The sequence below is a fragment of the Onychomys torridus genome, chromosome 18 (assembly GCF_903995425.1).
Source record: "Onychomys torridus chromosome 18, mOncTor1.1, whole genome shotgun sequence".
NCBI lineage: Eukaryota > Metazoa > Chordata > Mammalia > Rodentia > Cricetidae > Onychomys > Onychomys torridus.
The window spans coordinates 62472045-62499331 of record NC_050460.1 but is presented as its reverse complement, the minus strand read 5'-3'; the positions used below and the strand labels follow the sequence as shown (position 1 = coordinate 62499331).

Below are 27287 nucleotides of genomic sequence, written 5' to 3'. Positions count from 1 at the left end.
TCCACCTGCCTCTGCCTCCCCAGTGCTGGGATTACAGGCGTGCGCCACCACCGCCAGGCAGTCCTTAAGTATTTGTGTGTGCACTCAAACCCGCCGTGGTGCGCAAGCGGAGGTCGGCGGCCAATCCGAAGGGTCAGATTTCTCTCCATCCACCTGGTAGGTGAAGCCTGAGGATCGGACGAGTCAAGTCGCCAGGCAGAAGTCGCCAGGCTTGGCAGCAGGCGACTTTACGCGCGGGGCCATCCTCCAAGCCCTAGTATTTACTTGGTAAGGTTTTGGATTGGCCTGGAACTTTCCACCAACTGTCCTCCCTCTCCGATCACTGTCCTCCCTCTCCGATCACTGACCCCCCTCCGCCAGGGGCGTTGGGTCGGCTCGCTCTCCGGACCCTACGCCTCCGCCCTTCCCGCCCGCGGCCCCGGCCTTCCCGCTGCGCACGCGCACAGCCCGCCTTCCCAGCCCAGCGGCGGGCGGGGCGTTCGCGTCGACTCGGTTCCCCGGCGATTGCGTCTGTCTGTTGTTGAGTTATGGTGCGGGCCGGGACCCCCGGAGGCGGCTGGCACCCGGGCTGGAGTGTGGCTCGTTGCTGAGCGCCGCCCCGGTGCCGAGCGGGCTATGGGCGAGCCCGACCCCTTGGTCTCGGGGCAGCTCGCGGCCGGCCGGAGCTGGTGCTTGCGGCGGCTGGGGATGGACCGCGAGTGGTTGCAGCTGGAGGCTGCGAGTGAGGTGAGGGCGAGCGGCCTGGGGGGCGCTGCGGGAGCCGGGGGGGCTGAGAGGAGCCGCGACACGCCGCCCCGGCTTGCGGGGGAGGCACCGGGGCGGCCGCGGGGTTGGGCCGTCTCAGGGGCTGGCGGGGCCGGGCCGCGAGGCCAGGCGAGGCCGTGGCTTGAGAGGCCCGGGCTGGGTGGGTGGCTGCGCGGGAGCGAGGCCCGTGCCAGAGCCGCCGTAACGGACGCGGGGCCCTCCGAGAGTAGGCACGGTCCCCGTTCAGGGTCTCTCAGAGCCCTGCGATGACCCAAGTCACACGGGGAAACTGAGGCCGAGGCGATCCCACGGACCCCCGAGGATGGCGCGCCGGTCCGGATGGCTGCGGAGGGCGTGTACTCTCTGGAGTTGATTTTGAGTGTGATCACGAGTTTAAAGGTGGCTGGCCTAAAATCCTCCAACTTTATTCTGAAAAAAAAAAAATAAAGTCTTCCATTCCATCCCCGAGAATTGGCGCGTTGGTGGGGAGCCACGATTGCACCCTCGAAGTGGGTCAGGGACAGTCAGCAATTCTCTCCAGAAACTGCTTACAGTGTTTGAGAAGGCAGGCTTAAAGGGCTGGTGCTGGGGAGCGAACCCAGGGCCTCGTACTCGGAAGGCAAGCACTCTACCGGCTGATCCGTAGAGTTCAGCTCCGTTACTGCAAAACTAAACACCAGAAAAGGGAGGCACAGTTATAAGTGGGAAGGAGGTGCTAGGATTTGGTCCCAGAAAAGCCAAGGGTGGGCCGCATCCTTGCAGTCCACTCTGGAAGGAGAACTGGGTCAGGTACGAGGTTGTTATTCGGAGCCCCTTGGGCTTTGGAAAGCGCAGTACTGAGTGTTGGTCGGCATGTGCACTGGCTGGTCTTATGTCAACCTCACATACAAACGAGTTATATGGAAGGAGGGAATCTTTTTTTAAAAAGGTTTATTTATTATGTATACAGAAGAGGGCGCCAGATCTCATTACAGATGGTTGTGAGCCACCATGTGGGTGCTGGGAATTGAACTCAGGTCCTCTGGAAGAGCAGTCAGTGCTCTTAACCTCTGAGCCATCTCTCCAGCCCAGGAAGGAGGGAATCTTAATTGAGAAAATGCCAACATAAGATCCCACTGTAAGCCGAGCGGTTGTGGTGCATTCCTTTAATCCCAGCACTGGGGACGCAGAGGCAGGAGGATCTCTGTGAGTTCGAGGCCAGACTGGTCTACAGAGTGAGATCCACTATAGGCACCAAAGCTACACAGAGAAACCCTGTCTCAAAAAATCAAAAAAAGAAAGAAAAAAAAAAAAGATCTGGCTGTAGGCAAGCCTGTAGGGCATTTTCTTAGTTAGTGATTGATGGGGGAGAGCACAGCCCACTGTGGATGGTGCCATCCCTGGGCTGGTGGTCCTGGGTTCTATAAGAAAGCAGGCTGAGCCGGCCAGTAAGCAGCACCCCTCCGTGGCCTCTGCATCAGCTCCTGCCTCTGGGTTCCTGTTTGAGTTCCTGTCCTGACTTCCTTTGATGATGAACAGTGACCTGGACATGTAAGCTGAATAAACCCTTTCCTCCCCAACTTGCTTTTTGGTCGTGATGTTTCTTCTCAATAATAGCAATCCTAACTAAGACATCGTGGAAATTAAGCTCACTGAATTGGTAGGGTTGAATTTTTTTTTTTTTTTTTTTTTTTTTTTGATAAGTTGTAATATCAATTGAGGGACAGACATAGTTTCTGCTCTTGGAGTTTATGGCTTGGAACCAGGGAAAGAGAATTTATAGAAGGAACGATGTCTTTCTTGGTTGGCCAAGGTGTGGTTTATTTAGCAATATTCCAGAGCAGGTCCGGCTTTAAATTGGCAGGCATTAGAGAGCTGCTTATTTATTTATTTTTTTTCATCTGCTTTACTTAATCTGATCCCTGAACATTCGTTCACTAGTCTCTCACAACCCTGTTGGGAAACTTAATCAAGTGTTGACTTACTCATTGAGACTCAGTTCAGTGGACTAGTCTATGGCTTCTGAAAAGCTTGGCAACTGTGGGGTAGCAGGGGCAAGAGGACTGGAGAGCACTCCTCCACACGTTCTGTCCTGTTCCATAGACCTGTGTGGATCACAGCTGTGGGGAGAGACCCATGCAAACCAAGAGGTGCTGAAGACCCTCCTTGGGGGCCTCTGTGTAAGAGAAGCCTGCCTGGGGATGCCCAGAGTCGGCTTGTCGGCAGTATTTGGCGCGTAGCCTGCAGAGTGGAGAAAGAGTCTGAACCGAGGCCAGGATGAGCTCCTCCTGTAACGACTCTTAGCTGATAGTGCACGTGGGTTTGCATGAGGTTTGGGGAGGTGTGCTGGCGTCGTCTAATACAGCTGAGGCAGGTTAGCTCCAGCTGTGCTGGCCTCATCTAATACAGCTGAGGCGGGATACTTCCCTGCCTTTCCAGTCCCCTCAAAGTTCAGCTTTCACAGATAAAATCAAAGAACATGGGTGGATCCGCGTGTTGTATGGAAGGGAGTCCTTTAATAAATGGCCTGTCTGAAGGGTGTCTTTAAACTTGGTGAACCAGCCTAGAGATTTGGGTGTAAGCACGAGTGAGTAGATTTGTTGCAGGAGGGGGCTGCTTCAGGCCTGCAGAGGAAAGCTGTGTCTTTTTGCCTTCTTTTCTCCTCTTGGTGTTCTTGAATCTGGGGCTTGGGAAGGGGAAGGGGTGGTTGGGGTGCTTCCTGGTTATTTCAGAGACAGAGCCTTCCAGAAGAGGTCGGGGCTAGTGAAGACAGACAGGAACAAGTCAGTGTGCTCCAGGGTTGTAAATGGGGCAGTGCCCATGAGCGTTCTTAGGTGACCAGTGGTGCTGAAATGGAGCCGTTGTGGATTCTAGGACTGGACGGTGAAGGGGGTGACAAAGTGTGTTTTCTCTCTGAATTCTGAGTCAGGGACAGTTCCAGAACAAGGTGCTCGCTCCTCTGGTTGTCTGTACTGTTTTCCCTGATGGCAGCTGGGCTGTTTCCCCGCAAATAGAATATGGAATACTTCCTCTAAAACAGCTACCACATATGGAAATTATCAGTGCATATGGATGGTAGATAATCCCTAAATGTCCCCCACCACCATGCTAGTCCTCAGACCTGGACATTCTCCATTTCAAAAAAGTTGTGCATGTGTGTGTGAATGGTGAATGTAGCTGTGGTGTATTTGTAGAGTTCAGGACAACTTTGGGAGTTCTCTTCTCCCAGGTGGGCTCAGTTAAGAGATACTGAGACGCAGAAAGGAATCAGGAAACTCAAGACCTGGATCTCAGAAGAGCGTCACTTCTTTCCTCACGTGTTTATGGTTCGGTCTACCAGGAAGTGTGATATGTGGGCATCTGAGCCTTGTTTCTGTCTTCTACAGAAACTCAAGCTGTTCTGTGGGTAAGGGGGCCTAGGACTCAAGGAATTTGGTTGGTAGACTTTGCAAAGTGTGCACCGGCGTGTGTATGGATGCCTGCAGGGGCCAGAAGAGGGCATTGAATCTAGATTTGGAGTTACGAGCTCTTTTGAGCGTGTCTCTCTAATCCCCATTTTATTTTACTTTCTTATGTCTTGACTGAAGGTACAACATTAGCTACCATATAGTTTCATGGAGACTAACACTAGAAGGAACGTTGTGTGTGTGTGTCTGTCTGGCAGATTAAAAAATTAAAGTCTTTGATACAATGGGGAGGGGCTAGGCTTTCCTTCAACTTGGGATGCCAGACTTTGTTGACTACCATTGGAGGCCTTACCCACTCTGAGGAGTGGATGGGGGCAGAGTGGGAGGGAGGTGAGGAGGTGGGAGAAGGGGAGGGAGGGGGAACTGGGGTTGGTGTGTAAAATGGAAAAAATTTAATAAATAAACATATTTAATAAAAAATAGTTAAAGTCTTAACAAGACAGTGTGCGAGGCTGAAATAACAAGATGAAAATGACCAGAAATCAGTGTCAGGTTCTGCATTGGAATCCACATTTGCCAACTAGTCAGGTAGAGAGAGGGTCAGCATAGTAATCTTGGAGGAGGGGAGGATGGAGAAATGTAATCATTTCTCAGGCCGAGGATCCCTGGCAGTGTCCTCGAGCGCTGTGAAAACCTGTGCCACACATCAGTAGCCATGCCTAGAGCTGAGAAACCGATACGTGACTGACTTTATAGAACTTGAATTTGTTTTTCTTAAATAACAGCTATAACAATGAAGGAGGAGTTCTCTCATAGCCCGTTGATGACGAACTCAAACTCAGGGAGTTAAGTTAAAGTGGCTGGGACACAGAGGGCCGGGAATGGTGGCTTGGGAGATACTTTGCAGCTATGTGTAGAAGGAGATTGGAGAGTTCCTGATGTACTTAGGGCAGACCCAGGGCCAGCTGGAAGAATTTACAGAGGAAAGGATGCTAAGTTGGCCACTTCAAAGTCCAAGGCCTGTCTTAGTATGTATAAAGGCTGTGTTGAAGATGAATTGATGGGAATGTGAGGGAAGAAATGATGTCTCACTGATGACCATTCAGGATTGTGCTAGCCTGAGAGTTCATATTAACCCTTTTATCTTTTTAGTTACTGTTTTATGTGTATGATTGTTTTGACTGCATGTATGTCTGTGCAACACCTACATACATGCCTGATGCCTGGGGGGCGGGTCGAGAGGTGATCTTTACCGAAAGAGGGCATCAGATCCTCTGCAGCTGGGGTTATGGATGGTTATGAGCCACAGTGTGGCTGCTGGGAAGAGACTGAGCCATCTCTCCCGCCCTCCATGGTTAAGTGTCCTCATACTACAGCTTCTTGCCTTTTTCTCTCTGGTGGCTCCCTGTGACAGCTGAGGAGGGGCAGACAGCAGATGAGAAATTGAAGTTCCATAGATGTCTGCTTTCCTAAGCCAGGACCTGTGTGTGCGCGCTGCTGGTTGGTAAGATTGTAAAGAACCCTTTTTAGCACAGTGACCTTGTCTTACAACGCTTCTGTCTTTCAGGTGACTATTGGTCGAGGATTTGGTGTCACCTACCAACTGATATCAAAGGTGTGTCCTCTGATGATTTCTCGAAACCACTGTGTTTTGAAGCAGAATCCTGAGGGACAGTGGACAATTATGGACAACAAGGTACATGAGCTCACACAAGCCTAATGATTTCTATTGAGTTTCATGCATTTTATTTATTTGTCTGTCTGTCTATCTACCTATTTATTTGGTTTTTTGAGATAGGGTTTCTCTGTGTAGCTTTGGCTGTCCTGGGACTCACTCTGTTGACCAGGCTGGCCTTGAACTCACAGAGATCCGCCTGGCTCTGCCTCCTGAGTGCTGGGATTAAAGGTGTACGCCACCACTGCCGGCTGGGTTTTATGTGTTTCTAAACGTTATATTATTATTGTAACTTAAGTGTGCTTTGGTTGGGACGGTATGTGAATATGAGTGCAGGTGCCAGCAGAGACTGGCCCTGGAGACAGGGCAGTTGTGACAGTTCAGTGGGTGCTAGGAACTGAGCCGTGTATGTGAAGCTCTTAATTCCTGAGCCATCTCTCCAGCCCTACTAGATATTTTCAGATTTCCTTTTCTTTCTTTTCTTTTTTTTTTTTTTTTTTTTGAGGTAGGGTTTCTCTGTGTAGCTCTGGATGTGCCAGAACTCACTCTGTAGACCAGATTGTCCTTGAACTCACAGAGATCCACCTGCCTCTGCCTCCCCAGTGCTGGGATTAAAGGCACATACCTTTAATCCCAGGAAAATTTCCTCTTCTTAACGCCTGATAGTTGTTCTGTAATATTCAACGTGTAGCCGTGCCCTGTTCCCTTTCCAAGGAGCAGCACTTCCGCGTGCTGCAGGAAGTGAGGCTGTGCGAGAGGATTGCGGATGGCCCGGAGTGAACGCTGCTGCTAAGGAAGTGTCTGGAGTCTGGAGTGGAGCTGTGGCTCCTTTTCCGAAAAACATTCCAGATATTTCTGGGGAAACTGGCCCCTTTGAAAGGCTGCAGAGATTCTGGGAATCTGCCGAAGCTTCTGGAGGGCAGGAGACCTGAGGCAGAGAGAGCTGCTGCCCTGCTTCTTCCCTTGAGCATGCCCTATACACACACACACACACTCACTTACACACACCTACACACATACATACACACCTATGCATACACACTCATCCTTACACACACACACCCACACACACAACCTACACACATACACACTCATCTACACACACCTGCACACATACCTACATACCTACACATACACACACAACTACACACGCTCACACACACTCCTACACACATACATACACACCTATACATACACACTCATCCTTACACACACACACACCTACACATATACCCATACTCCTCCCACACACATCCCTACATGAACTCACATGAACACATATGTATACACACACACCTTTAAAATAAACCTGCTGGAGAGATGGTTAAGCAGTTAGGAGCAATGGCTGCTCTTCCAGAGGACTCAGGTTCAATTCCCAGCACCGACATGGCAGTTGACATCTGTCTGTAACTCCAGTTCCAGGGGACCCAACGCCCTCACACAGGCATACACAGAAGCAAAACACTAATGCCCATAGAATAAAAGTAAATAAATGAAGACAAGGGCTGGAGAGATGGCTCAGAGGTTAAGAGCACCGACTGTTCTTCCAGAAGTCCTGAGTTCAATTCCCAGCAACCACATGGTGGCTCACAACCATCTGTAATGAGATCTGGTGCCATCTTCTGGCCTGCAGATGTATATGAAGACAGAACAATGTATACAAAATAAATAAATAAATCTTTTTAAAAGAAAATTAAAACCAAACAAAAAATCCTGTTTAGCTATTGGTGTTCTCATAAACATTTTACTTTGAATAAAGGGTTTTTCTACTTTAAATTTTTTTAAAGATTTATTTTATTATTGTATTACTTACATGTACGTGTGTCTGTGTGTATTGTATGCACATTTGTGTACAGGTGCTTGAGGCCAGAGGAGAGGTTTGTGTTGGAGTTCCAGGCAGTTGTGAGATGCCTGTGTGGGTGCTGGGACTTGCATTAGGGTTCTCTGGGAAAGGAGCAAGCGTCTGAACTGCTGAGCCATCCCTTAGTTCCCTTTAAATAAAGTTTAAAGTCACTCATCGAGTGGGAAGTAACGAAGTCCAGGGGTTAGGCAGCACCTGAAGTGCAAAGGATTTAATGGAGGCAGACCCTGGAGTGGGGAGGTTTTTAAGATGGGGTCCTGTTTATGTAGTGCAGGCCAGCCCCAAACTCACCTGCTACTTGGTGATTTCTACCTTTGTGATGTACAATCCGGCATCTCAAGTCCTGTGAGTATTTTACGTGGCTAAGTCTCTCTGATTGGAGTTCTTTGGTCTGCTAGCATCAGCAACACTAGAGTGGCCTTGACTTCTGCTTGCTATTCTAGCCCTTATCTGCATACTTGGTTTGTGTTTTATGTGTATGGGTACTCTGTGTATGTCTATGCACTATATGCATGCAGTACCTGGGGAAAGCTAGAGAGGGCATCAGATTCCCTGAACCTGGAATTACAGATGGTTGTGAACCTCCTTGTAGGAACTGGGAATTGAACCTGGGTCCTCTGCCAGAGCAGCTTTTAACCACTGAGCCATCTCTCCAGCTCTGGCATACTTTTTAAGAATTCTGATGATAGGCCAAGGACATGGTTCAGTAGGTAAAGCATTTGCCACACAAGCATGAAGACTTGAATTTAACTCCCCAGAACCCATGGAAAGCCATCCGAGGTACTGAGTCTCTAATCCCTGAGCTCCCACAGCAGGTTGGCAGGCAGCCACAGAGTCCCCAGAACAGCAGCCATGAAATCTGGCTCTCACCAAAGGGGGAGGGCAGTTGGTAAAAATATTCGATAGTAGTATAAATTAAGGGCTTCTTCTATTCTTGAAAAGATATCATTAAAAAAAGGACAAGCCCTTGTGGAAATGTTTGCTGTGCACCTAATTGATGAAGTATGCTCCTGTACGTACAGAGCTTCAAATCAGGTTTTTTAAAAGACAGATATAACCCTGTTTCTGAAACAGATTAAAGACAGGTACATCACAAAAGAGTGTACACATTCTACTCACTATCCATGAGAAGTTGTTCAAACTCAACCATCAGGGAAATGCAAATCAAAACCACAAGGGACTGACTAGGCCGGCAAGGACAAGTGAGTTGTCTTTCTTCTCTAGAGGGAAGGTGCCGTGATACAACCACGTTGAAAATACGTAACCCATTCATATAATAACCTATATTAACAGATGTCTCTAGGAAACATCCGTAAGGCCCACCCACGTAGACCATATCAAAGAGTATTTCCACAATGGATGCTGTTGTATTGACATCATATCGAGTGATGCTCCACAGCAAGTCGCCAGGAATGTGTATATGCCCACAGTCCCAGAGGGTAGGACAGGAGACTCCATGCCAACCTGGCTATGTAGCCAGACTATCCCAAAGAAACAAAGTATGGGCTAGGGAGATTGCCAGGCAGGCCTGAGGCCCTGACTTCGAATCTCCATGTAAGAAGCTGTGTGTGGCAGTATTTCCAGAGCTGGGGAGGAGGTGGGCAGAGGTGGAGTCCCTAGCGCCCACTGGCCGGTCAGTCTAGCCTGATTGCTGAGCTCTGAGCAGTAAGAGCCCCTGCTCTTGCAGAAGACCCAACTCAGGCACTTCACAGCCACCTGTGACTCCAGCTGTCCGCGTCCCCTGCCTTGTGTGGGTCCTTGACACTCAAATGCGCGTGCGCACACATACACACACACACACACACACACACACACACACACTTAAAATAATAAATCTTTCTTAAAAGGCGAGGAAGCCAGGTGTAGTGGTGCATACTTTTAATTCTAGCACTGGCAGGCAGATCTCTGTGAACTTGAGGCCTGCCTGGTCTACAAAGCAGTTCCAGGCCAGCCAGAGCTACTCAGTGAGACCCTGTCTCAAAAAAGCGAAACAAAAATAACAATAAGGTGGAATGGTGCTGGAGAGATGGCTCAGTGGGTAAGACCACTGACTGCTCTTGCGGAGGACCCAGGTTCAGTTTCCAGCACGTACATGGTGGCTCTCAACTGTTCGCAGGTCTGGTTCTAGGAGTCTGAGGCTCTCTTCTGACCCCCATAGACACCAGGTGTACACACGGCACACAGACAGACATATAGACAGAATAAACACACATCTAGTATGGTGGAGAATAACTGACAGAAACACCAAACACACACACACACACGCACACACACGCACACACACGACAGCAGGAAAGTTAGACGCGAGAGTATGTTTTATATGATGCCATTTAAATAATGTTCACAACAGGTGAAATTATTACCTCAGGGCAGTAGTCCCCTTCTGAGGGAAGGAGGGACTGGTTGGTTTCTTGGATGCTCTGATGTGCTATTTATTTAATTATTTTATTTATGTATTTATTTATTTATTTATTTAGGTTTTTCCAGGCCTCGAACTCACAAAGATCCGCCTGGCTCTGCCTCCCGAGTGCTGGGATTAGAGGCGTGCACCACCACCGCCCGGCCCTGATGTGCTTTTTAAAGCCATGTTGTAAATAGCACTGTGGTGTTCGCTTTGTGATTATTCATCTAGCTGTACATTTTTATTTATCCATTTACATTTGCATATTGTGTTTTGTTGAAGACATTTAGAATATTGACAAGTACTTTTTTCAGACTGCTAAACTAAAAAAACACGGTATAAATGTCAGTCTTAGTCTCAGTTCAGAAGTGAGTTTAACCTCTGGCCTCTCCCCCAGAGTTAAGAGCCTTGCCAGTGTCTTGCTAGCTCTGGCTGATGTTAGGACTTGTCATCTCCATTTAGTATCCCGTCTCCACTGGCACCTTTATAGGCTGTGCCCTAGGAGTCCATACTTAGTTGTGGCCTTGCATTGTCTTTCCCACAAACAGCTGCTAAGACTGTTCTCATCTGTTTTGACCTATTTTGTCCTGGGTGTCTTTACCTAGTAAGAGGTTGAGCACAGAAGGGAAGTGACTATCAGTTGTGCCCGGTACTGCCCTAAGTACAGTAACATGTTAAATTCACACAGGGATCACCAGAAAGATTATCATCTTTACAGACACTGTAACTAACCCCAAAGCAGACAAGCCTGCCCAGGGTCACTCAGCTGTTAGGTGATAGAGACACATCGCAAACCCATGCAGTCTGATCCAAGATTCCTGTTGGTTTTCACCTTCAGTGTTGGGGATTGAACCGGGTCTTCATGTGCTTTTACAAATCCAGTGCTCCATCCCTCTCCATGCTCTTAACAAGAAGCTAAGCAGCAAAGATTTATGCTACTTGAGTGTCTGCTATGCATTTTACAGTGTGGGATAGAGACTAGACTTCCCCCACTTTATAGACAAGGCTGGTCGTTGAGGTCCATCTAGGAGCTCAGGTCGGAGCTCCTGCTACACTGTAGCACTTGTAGACCAGCGGCGGTGCTGGCCTTCCTTGGCTCAGGCCCCACCCACAGCCTGACTCCCCCAGCACAAAGTATTGGCTTTTGTGCACTAGGAAGTGCGGTGCTTGTTGAGTGTGCCTGCCTGGGGTTTGCATTCCTTCCATTCTTGAGTCATTGCCGGGAGTTGAGGTCAATAAGAGTGATTGAGTTGGTGTTCTTTAGTGCGCTGCGTGTTTTGAGGATGGTGATTCTCGCCTGTTCCACAGGCAGTTCTCTGTGGAGGCATGAATGTGAAATATAGGTAGAAAGCCAAAGCACAGTGTGCACAGTGCTCTTTCCAAAGAGGTGCTTTATGAACCTTTCATTTCTATTTGTTCTCAAGGGTTTTCCTTCCGAAAAGGCAGAAGGTTTTGTAGTAACAAGAGAGAAATTCCATTAAGAGGAGAAAAATCATGAGCTTATTTTGTTTTTCTTTTCTTTTCCCTAGAGTCTGAACGGTGTTTGGCTGAACAGAGAGCGTCTGGCACCATTACAGGTTTATTGCATCCAAAAGGGAGACCATATCCAGCTTGGAGTGCCGCTGGAGAACAAGGAGAATGCGGAGTATGAATACGAAGTCATTGAGGAAGACTGGGAGAGGCTGTCTCCCTGCCTTGCCCCGAAGAATGAGCAGACGGCGGGAAAAAACCAAGACTTGAGAACTAAAAGGAAATTGAGTTTGGATGGATTAGAGAGTCCTGCGGCTGACGGTCCCTCGGGTCTCAAATGCAGAGTCAACGCCCTGTCCTATAAAGCTCTGGAGCCGGTGAAGTTAGATGGGAAAGGTGAAGCGGCCAGTCAGCCCTCGGGATACCCGCGTCCTAAGTTGACTCCTCTGGAGGCTCACGCTTGCTCTACTCTCCCCAAGGTCCTCGAACTTTCCCCTAAGAAGCAGAAGGCCCCCCGCCCTTCAGCATCTCAGAGCAGCTTAGAGCTCTTTAAGGTGACCATGTCCCGGATTCTGAAGCTGAAAACGCAGATGCAGGAAAAGCAGATAGCTGTTCTGAATGTGAAGAGGCAGACCCGGAAGGGGAGCTCGAAGAAAGTGGCGAGGATGGAGAAGGAGCTGCAAGCTCTGCAGTCTCAGCTGTATGCAGAGCAGGCTCAGCAGCAGGCGCGGGTGGAGCATCTGGAGAAGACTTTCCAGGAGGAGCAGCATCACCTCCAGGTACCACAGAGCTGGCAGGCACTTGGTAGACTTCTGGCTAGCGTTGTCTCTGAAGCAGAGCCCAGATGCTAAGCATAGGAGACAGGATGGGAGCAGAAAGCCAAGGTGAAGGTTTGGAAAGATCAAGGTTTTGGCACACTGATGGGGTCAGGAGCCAGTTAGGGCGCCAAGATGAGTGAGGTGACGCAAAGGCCGGCTGGGATCTAACTGATCTCTGATGGAAACCTGAGGTGTTTGAGATCCAAGATAAATTCAGGGAGAGGCTGGGTAAGGGTTAGGGTACCACAGACCGTAATGTCCTTAGGACTCATTTCTTTGCTCTGTGTGCCCAGAACCAAGTCGCAGCCCAGAGCTAACTGTCCTTGTACATGACAGCTTGTTGGCTGTGAGATTAACTCCAGCTAATGGGGTTGTGGGGATGGAGGGGGGGGGGGCAGAGATGATGGTTTTGTTCCTATCTTGATCAATCAGAATGCCATGGAAGGGCACACAGCTGGCTGATGATAAGCCACATCCTTTACTAGAAGATAAACGAAGTATCTGAGTGGTCTGGAGGTGGGCCCAAGCATGGCCTGGTCTCCAGATCATTGACTTAGATGACAGACTCTTGCAAAAGCTTCAGACTGGAGCTGATCTTGTCCCTGTTTAAAAATGTCAGTTCCCAGAGGGCAGAAACCTTGTCAGTCCCACCCCAGTCGTTCAGTGAATGTCAAGAATTCCCTGTTGTTGACTTAGAACCAAGAAGGACCAGTCACAGCTGAGGTGAAAGGTGTTTTTACCTTACTTGGGTCTCTCTGGGCAAGAAACAGCCTGTAGTGGTGTTGGCTTATTTCTGAAGAATTTATAAATTTCATTCTAATCTCTGCTATCTCCTCGAGCTGGTATGAATAGCAAAGGCCATGGCTTACTTAGGTGCCATCAGGGCATGAATGGTGGGTGTACATAGCTTCTGCTTCCCGTGTCCAGCCCAGACAACTGTAAGTTAACAGAGGATGGGACTCTGCTGTTCAGGGTATCACACCTTCACTGAGCAGAGTTCTCTAAAGGATCGTGTGTTCAGAAAGGATTGATCATGCCTGGGATTAACATGCGAGGCTACTCCGTGTGCTGAAGATACAGCCGCAAAGTCTTTTCTCTGGGGCAGAAGGGTAAAGACAAGAGACTGGTTCAGCGATTTCTTCACGTCATGTGTGCGTGACTTCGAGAAGCACATCCAGTTCTTTGTGTTAGCTGCGTCTCCCTCTGCCCTTGGTCCAGCCTGGCCTGCCACCGCTCCAGAAGCTGTTGCCCACTACCTCATGCTTGGTGTTTGGAGCACCATATTGCCTGACACTGTACTTAGAGTTCTGCTTGGTATTAAAATGCTTAGTGTTGTTTTTAATCATTAAGTAATTTATCTTGTTGAGACAAGATGTGCTGCCCATTAGCACACTGGAAGAATGATTATCAGGGTTGCACATTCAATTGTGAACGATTCAAAATCCCCCACCTGTAGGTGATTCTTAAGGCAGCAAGAACACAGGCTGTGTGAACGAAGCTGGCCGGAGATGAGTGACAGTTTCGATGGCTGCTGAAGGGAAAAGGCAACGGAGGCCCAGGCGAGGGCAGAGTGACTTGTAGAGGGTGGTCAGTGTGGGGGGACACCTGGGTTTTGCGTCTGTGCCTTACTTCCTGGTCTTAGCCATTTGAGGACAAGGCATGAGGTAATAGAAGAAGCCTAGACTGTCACCCTGTTTGCAGAGCTGCTCAGCTGCTGGCTTGAGGCTGATAGCCCGAGGTGTGCAGTGTTGAGCAGATAACAGTTCAGATCTTTGCCGACAACAGCCTGAAGTGAAATGGGGTTCTGCCTGCTCCCTGCCCTGTGCTGTTCTGTCACACCTGCTTGTTTAGGATCTTGTCCTTCCGCCCTGGACTGCAGGGAAACCTTCCTTTTGTTTTGGCTTTTCAGGGTTTGGAGAAAGAGCAGGAAGAGGATCTGAAGCTACAGCTGGTCCAGGCTCTGCAGGAGGTAACCTAATCTCTCCCACTTCAGAGGCCTTGGTAGTTGGGAGTGGGAAACAGCCAGGCATCACGTGCCACTAGCTGCCTCTGCCTCGGAGCCCACTGCTCTGTGATCTCCAGTCTGCAAACAGAGCAGGTAGCAGATGCTTACACCAGCAGGTTGGAGATTTGCAGCCTCACAGATACACACCAGATCTCACATGGAAACTTAGGTCTTCATCAAGTAGAAGCAGCCTGTAGGAAGTTTGGAAGCTCTCTGGAATAGGGGCTCTACTTCGGGAATAGGAAAGGCAGCAGAGGGGAGATGTTATAAGGCTTGGGCCTGAGGGCCTTTGTACCTCACCATCCCTGCACTGTGGCATCCAGAAACCATTCAAGAATATTCCAGTTAAACATTATACAGTCTTAAGCAAAAGCAGCCACCTAACAAAACAGTAATACTCACAGTATCAAGTCACTTAAAAGATGGCTTGTAGTTTGTGTCGTTGACCCCTATGGCTGCTTTTACGTGGCTGCCTTTTGTGTGCTCTTGTATATCTTTTTTTTTTTTTTCCAGAGCTGAGGACCGAACCCAGGGCCTAGCAAGTGCTCTACCACTGAGCTAAATCCCAACCCCTTTGTATATCTTTAAAACATCTTCTGGCTGGACGTAGCAGCGCACACCTTTAATCCCAACACCTGGAGGCAGAGGCAGTCCCATCTCTGTGAGTTTCAGGACAGTCTGGTCTACAGAGTGAAACCCTGTCTCAAAAGCAAACAACATCATCACCAGAACACCCTTGCTTCCTCTTTGGGCTTTGATTATGACCAGTAGTTTGGTGCAAGTTTAGTCAGAAGGTTATGGGATGGTTAGCCCTCCTTGAGCACAGTGAGCAGCAGCAGCAGGTTTGCATCTAAACCTGCTCAGGGTCATCTTTGCATTTGTTTATTGCAGACCTGTGCCTCAGCCTTGTCGCTGCTAACAGTTATGTGAGAAGGAGCCTGCCTTGATTTCCTTGTGGGGAGGTGCACAAATAGCTTTGGAAATAATTAAGTGAAAATCATACCTTTGGAATTTTATTTTTCAAGCTTATCTGCTTTATAGTGTGAAAGGTTAGGCATTGTTCCCATTTGAGTATTTAAATTTTGTTTGTCTTTATTTTTTACTTAGTGTGTAAATGTACACAAGCACTCACATGTGGGGCTGGAGACCTGAGTTTGGTTGCCAGCATGCATATTAGACAGCTTACAACTTCTTGTAACTCTAGCTCCAAGAGACTGGACACCCTCTTTTGGCCCCCCAGGGTACCTGTACACATGTGGCTTAAACTCATACAAACACACTAACATAAAACCAAAAACACCTTTAGAGATAAATCAGCACATTAAAAAACAAACAAACAAAAACAGTTATGCCGGGCGGTGGTGGCGCACGCCTTTAATCCCAGCACTCGGGAGGCAGAGCCAGGTAGATCTCTGTGAGTTCGAGGCCAGCCTGGTCTACAGAGTGAGTTCCAGGAAAGGAGCAAAGCTACACCACAGAGAAACCCTGTCTTAAAAAACCAACCAACAAACAAACAAAGAAAAAGTTGTCTGGGTGCTCAGGTGCCACAGTGTGTGAGAGGGAGCTTTCAGCAGTGGGTCCTCTCCTCCGTGTGGATTCCAGGAACCAAGCTTGGTCATCAGGTTTGCACTGCAGATGCCATTCCCTGCCGAGCCATCTCACTGGCCTCCTTGGGAGGTCTTGAACTAGTGCTTAGATGTTTGGAGCCGGCTAGAAGAGTCAGCGCTTGCCCTGCAGAAGGTCTGGTAGATCACCCGGCTCCCTTGTGGTTCCGGCAGCTCTCCTGCTCTGACACAGAAGAACACATGTGTCATGAGGTGCTTGGTCATGCAGTCATCAATCAACGAGGTTTCAGGTCCTACTTTGCCACCATGCGTGAGGGACATGCCACTCCCAGCTGACACGGTTGACCTGATGTTCTCCTTCCAGACTGGTAGAAGAACTTACATTTACGCAGGGCTTTAATGACCTTGCCCTGTTCATTATCTTCTGATCCACACTTCGGAGGGTGACTTGTTTTCCCACTCGTAGATGAGACAGTTATGGAGCATACACATAATCAGTGGTTAAGATGAAGACCCAGACCCGCAGTAACCACACATTGATGCATTTGTTTGTTTCTTCAACTTTTTTAAAAGATTTGTTTAATTTTTGATTTGTGTTTGTGTATGAGGTATGGTGTATGAGTTCAGGTGCCCTTGGAGACCAGGGCCATCAAATCCCCTGAAGCTAGAGTTACAGGAGGTTGTAACCTGTCGGATGTAGGTTCTGGGAACCGGACTCAGGCCCACATACTTAACAGCAGGCTACTCTGAAATAAATGCCGGGAGCTGTCTCTTCAGCCCCTAGATTTGTTTCTTGAAATTATCTGCAGAGAAACACCTTTATTCTACCCTCTTTTTAAGAGCATTCGAGGTGAGAGTCTTAAGGATGAGCTGTACTTATGCACAGAGGGACTCAGTTTTCTTTCTCCTTTTTTTTCTGCCCTCTCCTTCCTTCCTTCCTTCCTTCCTTCCTTCCTTCCTTCCTTCCTTCCTTCCTTCCCTCCCTCCCTTCCTCCGATCCTTCTGTGTTCTTTCCTTTGCTTGCCCGATGTCAAGCCTAGGCCTTCATGCACACTAAGTATGTGGTCTATGACTGGGTCACATCCCAATCCATAAATTACGTTTCATGGCTGGAGAACCTGTGGACATTTGGTGTAAGGCGTTGGTCACAGTGTTGGCACTTGGGCATGCCAGCTTGTAGAAGACACTAGCCAGGTTAGTTCGAAAGGACTAACAGATTTGCTGTCCGCCTCCTTGTCCTGATCTGTCCATCCTGAATGAAAGAAGGCTGCTTTTGAAGTTGTCATCACTGGTCCCTAAACCAAAGTCACTGAGGGAAGAAATAAAGCTGTGTGGCTGACGAGGGCTGTTATGCAGCTTGTCCTGATGGCTTACCTGCTGTTTCTGCAGCATCGGGCTCTAATGGAAGAGCTGAATCGCAGCAAGAAGGACTTTGAGAAAATCATTCAAGCCAAGAACAAAGAACTGGAGCAGACCAAGGTACTGGACAGAGGGAGGCTTAGAATTTAGTTAGCACATGCCGCTCGGCATTCCCAGGAATGCACGGTTGCTGTGGTGAATCCAGACAGATGCCCTGTAAAGTTCTCGCTATAGAGAAGCTGCTGCCTGGGTGTCGGCGGCGCCTGCTTCCTTGTTCAGAAGTTCTGTGCTGGGAGGAGGTGCACCTGCGTCCTGGCCTGTCTGGGGTTCTCTCAGGATGTGTCTCCCCATTCAATCCATAGAACTCTTTGTTGTTGTTGTTTGTTCTGTTTGTTTCTTTTTTTCAAGATGGTTTCTTCCTGTAGCTCTGGTTGTCCCTAAACTTCTGTAGACCAGGCTGGCCTTGAACTCACAGAGATCCACCTGCCTCTGCCTCCCAATTGCTGGGATTAAAGGCCTGCCACCAGTGCCCAGCAGACCTCTTAAATTATAAGTTACAAACAAATGCCTACCAGGGCCAGACAGTAATAAATGTGAGGAAGAGGCCTGGACATGAGGGTGCTGGAGGAGCTGTGAGGACCAAGCTGCTTCCTAACTCCTTTCCCAGAAAGCCACGCTTTTCTACTCAGGCACTTGCCATCCAGAAATGCAAGCCCAGTCTGTCAGATCCGATTTCTTCATAGTAGGCAGAAATCCAGATGTTTGAATTACCCCAATTTTCAAATAATTGTCAACAAGCTGTTTTTAAGTTTGTGTAATCAAAAAGTACATATTTATGAGAAATTATACGGTTTTTCAATTGATGTACAAGTTCAGATTTTGCATGTGTTTTTAAATATCATAAAAGCCAAGCTAAACAGAGCTGTGGGCAGCCAGTTCACAGGTAGTTTCTAATCTGAAATGAGTGTCTGGGTCAGGCTGCATCCTCCCCCACTCCAGAACTAGAGCTGTGGACAAAAAGGAGGAGACTGTGCCCCCAGCAGAGTTGATGTCCCTGTCCTGGGTGCTAGGGATGGACCAGGTACTCGGCTTCCTGGGCAGGCTCTTTCCCGAGCTGCAGCCTCTAAGTATATGTTTGTGTTTGCTGAGACAGGATTTCTGTGTACCCCACCCAGGCTGGCCAGTGATCTACTTCTCCCTAGCCAATGCTGGCACTGCTGGCAGGCACTGCCCACACGGGGCTCCCACAACTTTTATTTTTTTGAGGTGAGTCTCATAGTGCAGCCTGGCCTCACACTTACTGTGTAGCCAAAAATGACCTTGAACTCATTTTCTCTCTTAAAATAATTATTATTTTGTACATACAAGTAATTTGCCAGGGCTGGAGAGATGGCTCAGGGGTCAAGAGCACTGGCTGCTCTTCCAGAGGACCCAGGTTCAATTCCCTGCAACCACATGGTGGCTCACAACCATCTGTAATGAGATCTGGAGCCCTCTTCTGGCCTGCAGGGAAACATGCAGGCAGAACACTATATGCATAATAAATATATATATATATTTTTTAAGTAATTTGCCTGTATGTCTTTGCACCACCTGAAGAGGCTGGAAGGGGATGTTAGATCCCCTGGAACTGGAGGTACAGACAGTTGTAAACTCCTTGTGGGTACTAAGAATCGAACCTGGGTCCTCTGGAAGAGCAGCCTGTGCTGTTAACCACTGAGCCGTCTCTCCAGCCACACCTCCACATAAACTCTTGACCCTCCCTTTCCAGCTCCCCTTGCTATTTCTTTGTTTTACCACCTATTTTAAAACCCAAGAACTTAAAAATCCTCAGAGTAGGCAGGCGAGGTGGCGAGGTGGTTAAGAACACTTGTTGCTTTTCAGAGGACCCAGGTTCAATTCCTAGCACTCCACATGGTGACTCACAACCATCTGTAACCCCAGTTTCAGGGGGAGTTACCAGCCTGTTACCAGGCACATACATGGTACATAGCCATACATGTAGAAAGAACACCCATAGACATAAAACAAATCTGAAAGAAAAAAAAATTGTCAGAGAACTTGACTTTAGTTAGAATCGAGCCTGGATCCTCTTTTTCCCCTATGTGATTTGATAGTGTGTTTTGATTAGGAAAAAAAGAAAGAAAAAAGGACAAATGGGCCGGCTGCTTAGATACATTGTGAGTGGATTTTCCTCCCTTTCTTTCTGTTTGGGGGATGCTAGAACTAACTTACAACTTCCAAAGAGCAATCGGAAGGTCCTTCCTAAAGACAGCACCGCAGGTGCTCTGACCTTGGGGAAAGCACGGGAACAGAAGCGGGAGGCGGCAAGCGCCGTACGGCTTAGCGCCTAAAGCCCTTGGGGAGGCCGTCTTCCAGCCATGCCTCAGGAAGAAAGGTATTATCCTTCTGTCATCAAAGAGTCAGCTGCTGAGAACGCGAGGATCTGTACAACCTCCTCAAGCCCCTGCCTCCCGAGTGCTCTTTATACCCTGCCCTGTGGCGGTTGAGTTTAGGGGAAAGTTTATATTTTAGTGCCCCCCTCCCCTCCACTTTGGCTATTTTTCAAAGTTCTGCAGGCTGGGAAGTCCCAAGAAGGTGCTGGCAGACGTGAAGTCTGGCAAGGACATGATTTTGGTTCACAGACGATGCCTTGTCTTGGTGTCTTCACATGGGAGAAGAGCAGGGCCAGCTTCTGCAGGCTTTGTCCTGGGCCACTCATCCTGTCCCGCCACCTAAGCCTCACTCTTCATGCTGTCACTGCAGGTCAGCTTTCAGTGGAAGACAGGAGCTAGCGTTCTTGGGAAAGGGTGACCCCAGGGAGATGCACCGGATCCTGCTCCCCTCAGCTAACCTTGCTCTCGTCCTGTCCTGCGTTTCTGGTTTGTTTCCCCAGGTGACAGGTGGCCTTGTGTCTTTGCAGGAAGAAAAGGAGAAGGTCCAAGCACAGAAGGAGGAGGTCCTCAGCCACATGAATGACGTGCTGGAGAACGAGCTTCAGTGCATCATCTGCTCCGAGTACTTCATCGAGGTAAGTGTGAGCAGTGCTCGCCGCACCCCGCGTGGTGCTCCAGCCCACAGGCTGTGCTGCTGCTGCTGCTGCTGCTGCTAGAATCACTGAAGAGAATTTGTTCAGTAACCTAGTGCTGTTTGAGCTCAAGATGATGGCTGAAGGCAGCCACTTCTCATTACATCAGGCAGACTTCACCCTGCTTTTTTCTGCTTAGACGTTTACTTAGCACAATTAGCATTTTAACTGCAGTGAAAGCCTGTCGGCCACTAGCATCAGAATTTTGAAGTATTGGATTAAAGCTGCCCCCCAGTGCTGTCCTCTATTCTGGATGGGCACAGTGCTCAGCGTCGGCTTGTAGTATGTCCTTTCCAAGCAGCTAGTGAATGCCACTGATGGTGTGGTTACTATGAGTGTTCAGGGCCAGAGTGAATACATTTCAGGGCTTTGGGGGCCCTTTTGTAAGTGAAGCACTCTCTCCTAGGCTACCATTTGTTACTTTGTCACCAGCTCTTTTAGTTTTTGTTAATTCCACTCATTTGTAACCAGTTCACTTTATACTAAAAGTGTTGAGGTATGCTGTCAAATGGCAGGGTTTTGGATAGCTTTGGAAAGTGCGTGTACAGAAGGAGTCCTGTTCTGAAGCAAACTCTAGGGAGGTTGGATGTGCTAACCCTCTGAGGAGTCTGTCTGTCCGGAAGACCAGTGTCTTTGACTGTGGGTCACGCTGACCGCAGGTCATCGGTTTCTGCAGTTTCTAGTCCGATGACTCCCAACTGTGGAGAAACTCCACATTGCTCAGGACTGTGGAAGCTACAGAAGACGGGGAGAGAGGTAGAAATGAGCGGGATCGAGCATGTTTTTGTTTTTCGAGACAGGGTTTCTCTATGTAGTTTTGGAGCCTGTCCTGGATCTCGCTCTGTAGCCCAGGCTGGCCTTGAACTCACAGAGATCCACCTGCCTCTGCCTCCCGAGTGCTGGGATTAAAGGTGCGCTCTACCACCTCTCGGCATCTCAGAGCGTCTTTGTAAATCGGGATTGGGGGACTTTCCTTTGGGCCTTGGAGGTTTGCTTCTGTTTGGCTTTGAGAAAGTAAGAATGGCAAGTGTCATCTGTGTTCCCTTTCATATTGTAGGCTGTCACCCTGAACTGTGCCCACAGTTTCTGCTCCTTCTGTATCAGTGAATGGATGAAACGGAAAGTCGAGTGTCCCATTTGTCGAAAGGATATTGAGTCCAAAACCCACTCCCTGGTTCTGGACAATTGCATTAGTAAGATGGTGGATAACCTGAGCTCAGAAGTGAAAGAGAGAAGAAATTGCCTTCTTAGGGAACGGAAAGGTGAGTGGCTTCTGAGAACTCCTCCTCTTCATCAAAGGACTTTGTTACTTCTGAATCACATCAAGTACTCATAGGGGGTGGAGGTGGGGAATAGAGTTTAGTAAATGATTTTTGAGTTAAGGACAGGCAAGAGAAAAGGGCGTTAAAGGGAGTTCAGACAACCACACAGGAAAGGACTGAATTAGAATTTACCTGTAATTTGAGCATCCAAGAGACAGGAAGCTTAACTGTGTATATCCTGGCCCTTCCTTGAAGGGCAGTAGGAGCTGTGACTGGAAAACAGTCAGATGGTTCGCCCTATGGACCACCAGATGGCGCTGTTGCTGAAGACAGCTTGGTTCTGCCCCTTGAGTGACAGATTAGAAATAAGATGTGTGTGAGTAGGATTCACAACGTGGAGAGTACCTGGGGAGACATACACAAGCTCTGTCTGTAAAAGCCGTGGCCATGGCTGGGGCTAGCTCAGCAGTGCTTCCCTAGTATGCACAAGGCCCTGGGTTCGGTGCCCAGTGCTGTCCCACATGCGCGCACCTGTTCTGTCTTTGGGCCCTGCTGACCTCCCAGTCAGAGGACTTTGGATGAAAAGGTTGGGGAAAGCAAAGTCAGTGGTCCTCCACCTTCCCAGTGCTGTGACTTTGATACAGTTCCTCATGTTGTGCTGACCCCAAGGGTGAAATTATTTTCAATGCTCTTTCACAACTGCAATTTTGCTGCTGTTATGAATCATAATGTAAATATCTGTATTTTCCGATAGTCTTTTGGGGTTGTGAACCTACAGGTTGAGAACCACTGGTTTGAGTGATCATGCCCACTAGGGACTAGCTGGGTTAAGGCCTGCAGAGAGCCACTACTCTTGGTGGAGTTACCGCAGACTTTTAGAGCAAAGCAAGCTCCTGGGTAGGATGTATTGGTTATTGAGTAGAGATCCATTGTTCAAAAGGCAGAGCGGTATGGCTGTATCGTTCCGTCACTACCTTCTGGGAATTGGAAATTAACCAGAAGCTGCTGTCCATAACGGCCACCTGGCCACAGTGTGTGTGGCTTGGTTGAACTTCTCAGTCCAGAGATGCTGGGCAGCCTAAGAGGCCAGATGCCGTTAATAGGAACTGGGTGTTCTATTTGTTCTTTTCTTCTCTCCCAGCCCTACTACAGGTATCAACTATTTCATGTAGGGATAGGAATCTGTTGTGATTCATACACAGCTGTGGTGTGAAACTGGGCAGGCAGCAAGCCCATCCTAGAACCTGGTGGTGGTGTGGAAGCTGAGCAGGGAAACGTGTCTTAGCCAGTGGCTGTCCAGGAATCCGGTCCGAAGCTTGAAAGGAAGGGTTTCTTTGTTGCTTCCCTGGTAGCTGCTGGAGGATTTTGTGCCCAGTGTAGAGCCTCCACAGATGTTACCTCTGCCCTTGGCTCTCTCCATTTCCGCCTTGTCATTCCGTAAGAACAGCACACTGGCCCTGGGTGGAGAGCAATGCCCATCTTCCCCTGAGTGCTCCCAGCTCTCCTGGCCTGCTGGGGGACAGAAAGGCAAGGACTGCACAGCAGGGTGCTGGGCGGCTTCACAGGAAGGAGTGCTTACGCTGGCCTGGGCAGCTGTCGTGAGAGGATCCTCTAAAGGAAGTGACGTTTGGGCCCAGTTTCATGGCTTCCTGGATGCTCGTTTTCCAGCCAGAGGACATGGCACGCAGCTTGCGGAACAGCCAAGACTGGGAGGGTCTGCTGGTGCCAAGAAGCTGGTTATGTCATCTTGCTTCCCTTCTGAGAGGACAGTGGCCCAGCAGCCAGATTTGATCAGGGTCAGGTTATGACCTTTGAGCTGGCCTGTGTTGTCTGCGTCAGTGTGGGGACACCTTTGAGAGTGGTTTGCTCAGTGCATGCCTGTGTTCTCATCAGTCGACTCATGGCTGATGATTTTAGAAGAGCCCATGTTCCACATCCCACGTTCACCTGTCTCCTCTAATGTAGACGTACTTGTATAGAGTAAATACCGCAATTCCTCTCCCATTCTCTGCAGAGGCTAACCAGGCTACCCGGGCCTCTCTGGCCACAGTAGTGACTGCACAGGGAACTCTGTTGCATGCACTTCTGGCAGCCGGTTCCACTTTCTGCAGTTCTCACAGCAAGTGCAACTCTGGAGTTTTCTCTAGACAGACTGAAGGTTCTGAGACTTGGTTTAGAAAGATGTTCAGCCATCAGCAGCTCTGCTGGGCTGCAGTGTGGGGGCTAGAGAAAATTCGAACTTAAAATGCCAGCTCTCTTTGAATGTTCTGGTGCCATTTGAAAGCTGGTTTAATCCTTAGTGCATGGGAATTTTTTTTCTTTTTTTTTTTTTCCCTTTGGTTTCTCAAGACAAGGTTTCTCTGTGAGCTCTGGCTGTCCTGGATCTTGTTCTGTAGATCAGGCTGGCCTCAAACTCAGAGATCCGCTCCCTCTGCCTCCCAAGTGCTGGGATAAAAGGTGTGCACCACTACCTTCCAGCTTGCATGGGAATTTTTTAAAAAGAACTTAGGATCTGGGGCTGGAGAGATGGTTCAGTGGTCGACTGCACTTGCTGCTCTTCCAGGGGACATGAGTTCAAGTCCCAGCACCCACATAGTGGCTCCCTGTAACTCCAGTTCCAGGGGATCTGACACCTCGGGTACCAGGTATGCACATGGTGCACATATATACGTGTGGATAAAACACCCATACTCATAAATAAAACAGTAAATAAATCAATGAAATCCAGTAAAAAGAGCTTAGGCTGTGGAAAGTGTTTCCCGTGCAGATGTCCTGTGTTCTCTCCTCACTGAGAGCAGTGCCTTCCTCAGCCTCCCTGACTGGTGGGTGTCCCCAAGTTCTGGGTCTCAGGGGGAATAGCATCTCCTGACTGAGAAGCCTGAGGAGAGGAGCGTGTATGAGGAAGCTGGATCCAGAATTAAAGAAGCATGCCTTGAAGCTGGGGTAATGACCTACGTTCAGGTCAGGTATTTGTACCAGGGGTCATTGTGGCTGTGTGTAGTGTTGACACAGGTCCGAGCTGGTGAAGGAAGGGAGGGAGGGAGGGAACTTTCTTTTGTTTTTTTGAGACAGGGTTTCTCTGTGTAGCCATGGCTGGCCTGGAACTCACAGAGATCCACCTGCCTCTGCCTCTGGGACTAAAGGCGAGGGCTGCTAATCCCTGCAGGGACACTCCTCTGCCAGATGCTTCCTCTCTGCCTTTTCTTCTGCTCTTAATTAAGTGAATTAGCTGACAAGGTTGCTCACATTCTGGTTTCCCCGCAGGTTTTTCCTGGTTCTGTGGTGGTTGTAGGGGTGGGTTTGAGACAGTCTTACTCTGTAGGACCGGCTGGAACTCCCAGCTGTCCTTTGGGACCCTCCCAAGTGTCAGGATCTTAGGCTTTGCCACTGCACCCTGCTTCCCCAGAGTTTCCTAAATGAAAGAAGCAGGGCTAGAGATGTAGCTGACTGGCTGGTGAGCATCCTCACCCAGCTCCGGAGGCAGGCAGTGTACAAACCCCAACTAGCTGGAGGTGAACTTTACTTCCCGCTCAGGTTTCTTCAATCACATCCTCCCAGCCCCTCCCTACTGTACCACTGAATTGAAGCTCCTGATGAGTGTGTGGTGGGGTGAATGGTGAATCTGTACGACACGCTGTTCAGATCCACCTGGCCTGTGACCTGAACTTCCTTCCGCCCCTTTGGTTAGCTAAGAGGAAGGTGGTCCAGAGAAGCTGGCAGGGTCCTGACTCTGAAGAGGTCTGTCTGCTCCCCAAGCCTCTCTGATGTTGCCCACCTCCTTTCTCGGAAGACAGCCTTGAGAGGAATACTGGGTGGGGGTGGTAGCAGTCAGGTGATACCTAGCAAATCAACATTAGACAGCAGCAGCTACTTCTGTGACTGAGCAGCGTCCTCAGAGACTGTCATTTACATGAAGTCAGCATGTGGTTTCCGTCTGTAGGAGTCTGTCTGTCTGCCTAAGGAAAACGGCTCGGCAAGGTTGCAATCAGAATGTGCAGCACTACACTTGATTGATTGGTTGAGGCGGGGTCTGCCGTGTAGACCAAGCTAACCTCAAACTCAAAGATTCACCTGCCTCTGCCTCCCTAGTTCCACCATGCCTAGCTGTAAGTTTTTGATTTTTAAAACTGTTGGTCAAAATCACCACAGGATAACAACGAACAGTCGTTACTGGGGGCATTGCTCACATTTCTTTGTTCCCGCTCCCATTTCCCTTTCCTTTCTTTCCTCATGACTGAAAGTTTCCTCTGTTTCCCTTTTCATCCTGATTGAAGTCAGAACAGTTTGAGATAACAGGAAAGGTGGGGTGGCTGTTGGTAAAGTGTTGACAAGCGTGAGGACCTGAGTGTGATTCCTGAACCACTTAGAAAGCTGGGCCTGGAGGCACCTAAAATCCCAGTGGGGGGGGAGTGGGGACAGGCGTGTTTTGGGCCTCACTGGGAGCTTCCTCAGGGGCTCAGGTCGTAATGAGAGACTGTCTCAAAGAACTAGGTGGAGAGCCGAGGAAGGACCCTAAGGTTGGCTGGCCTCCCCACTCGCATGCACAGACAGTGGTGCCCCCCAGCATGCATCCGTTCAGAGAGCTGACAGTGGCATCACGGAAGTGTTGGAGAAAGGACTGTCCATTAGTGGTGGCCAGCTCTGGGGTTGACTGGATGAAGTAGTGACCCCGAGTCCTAGCACCTCGGACTTCTCGAGTCTGTGGTCCCGTGATTGCAGACGCTGTTCTGACTTAGCTCTGTAGGAGACTCTTTGCCTTGTCACCAGAAACGGCTACCCAGGATAGAGAATGGCTTTCCCAAGTGCCGTGAGTCCTCCTCCATCCACCCAGCGGCATAGACATCTGTGTTGAGAGACCCACGCTGTGCTCAGTAGCCGTCCTGGGCCGTCCTGGAATACCTGTCCACCTCACATTGAAACAGACCTCGAGTGGTCTAGGGCTGCAGTCAGTGGCTCCTGAGCCTGTCATGTCTTGAAGGGGAAGGCTGCTTGCTGTTCCGAGTGGGACCCTCTTGCTGCTGGAGGCTCTTGGGCAGTGCCATCAGCCCACAGGCCAGCTTCCACCAGAACCAAGCTTCAAGCCGTGGCACAAGCTGGCTACTTTCTCCCTTTCCTCTGGTGGTTGTGGAGAAAAAGCAAAGGAGGCAAAGATGGAGGGAGGGGGTGTGGGGGATGAGACACGGGCTCCTCCTTCATGTGTCTGTCTTTCTCTCCAAAGCAAAGAGACTGTCATGAAGGTCACACTCCAAGGACATGTGAGAGACACTAGGGGGATGGCATCCGAGTGATCTAGAGGATTCCTGGATTCCCTCAGGCTGCTCTGGACATCACCTGGGAAGTCACGTGCTGCAGAGACTGAGTTAGGAAGCCTGTATCACTGGCCTTCCGTTGTGCCAACCCTACTGACACCATCGGCTAAAGGACCACAGGACTCCTCCACTGGCTGCTTCACTACATGTTAAATGAGTTGAGTTGTATGTTTCTGGATGTGCTGGTTGATTTTGATACCTCATGCGCCCCTGTTGACATCATCTTGGACAGTGGGTGCACTCTATGGCTGCCCTGAAGGCAGCGTGCATTTGGAGTCTGGTTTACCTTTCTTTGTGAAAACAAGATGTCGTTTCTTAGAAATAAAATGTAAAACCCGCCGGTT

At 49.2% G+C, this 27287-nt stretch overlaps 1 protein-coding gene across 1 annotated transcript; it reads left to right on the top strand.

Moving 5' to 3' along the window:
- The first annotated feature begins 459 nt into the window (after positions 1–459).
- Rnf8 (ring finger protein 8) lies at positions 460–27287 on the top strand. Its single transcript, XM_036167941.1, has 8 exons — positions 460–726; positions 5698–5826; positions 11597–12316; positions 14265–14324; positions 17315–17404; positions 20208–20315; positions 21430–21634; positions 26853–27287. The coding sequence occupies exons 1-8, from the start codon at positions 616–618 to the stop codon at positions 26867–26869; spliced, it is 1440 nt and encodes a 479-aa protein (XP_036023834.1). The 5' UTR covers positions 460–615; the 3' UTR covers positions 26870–27287.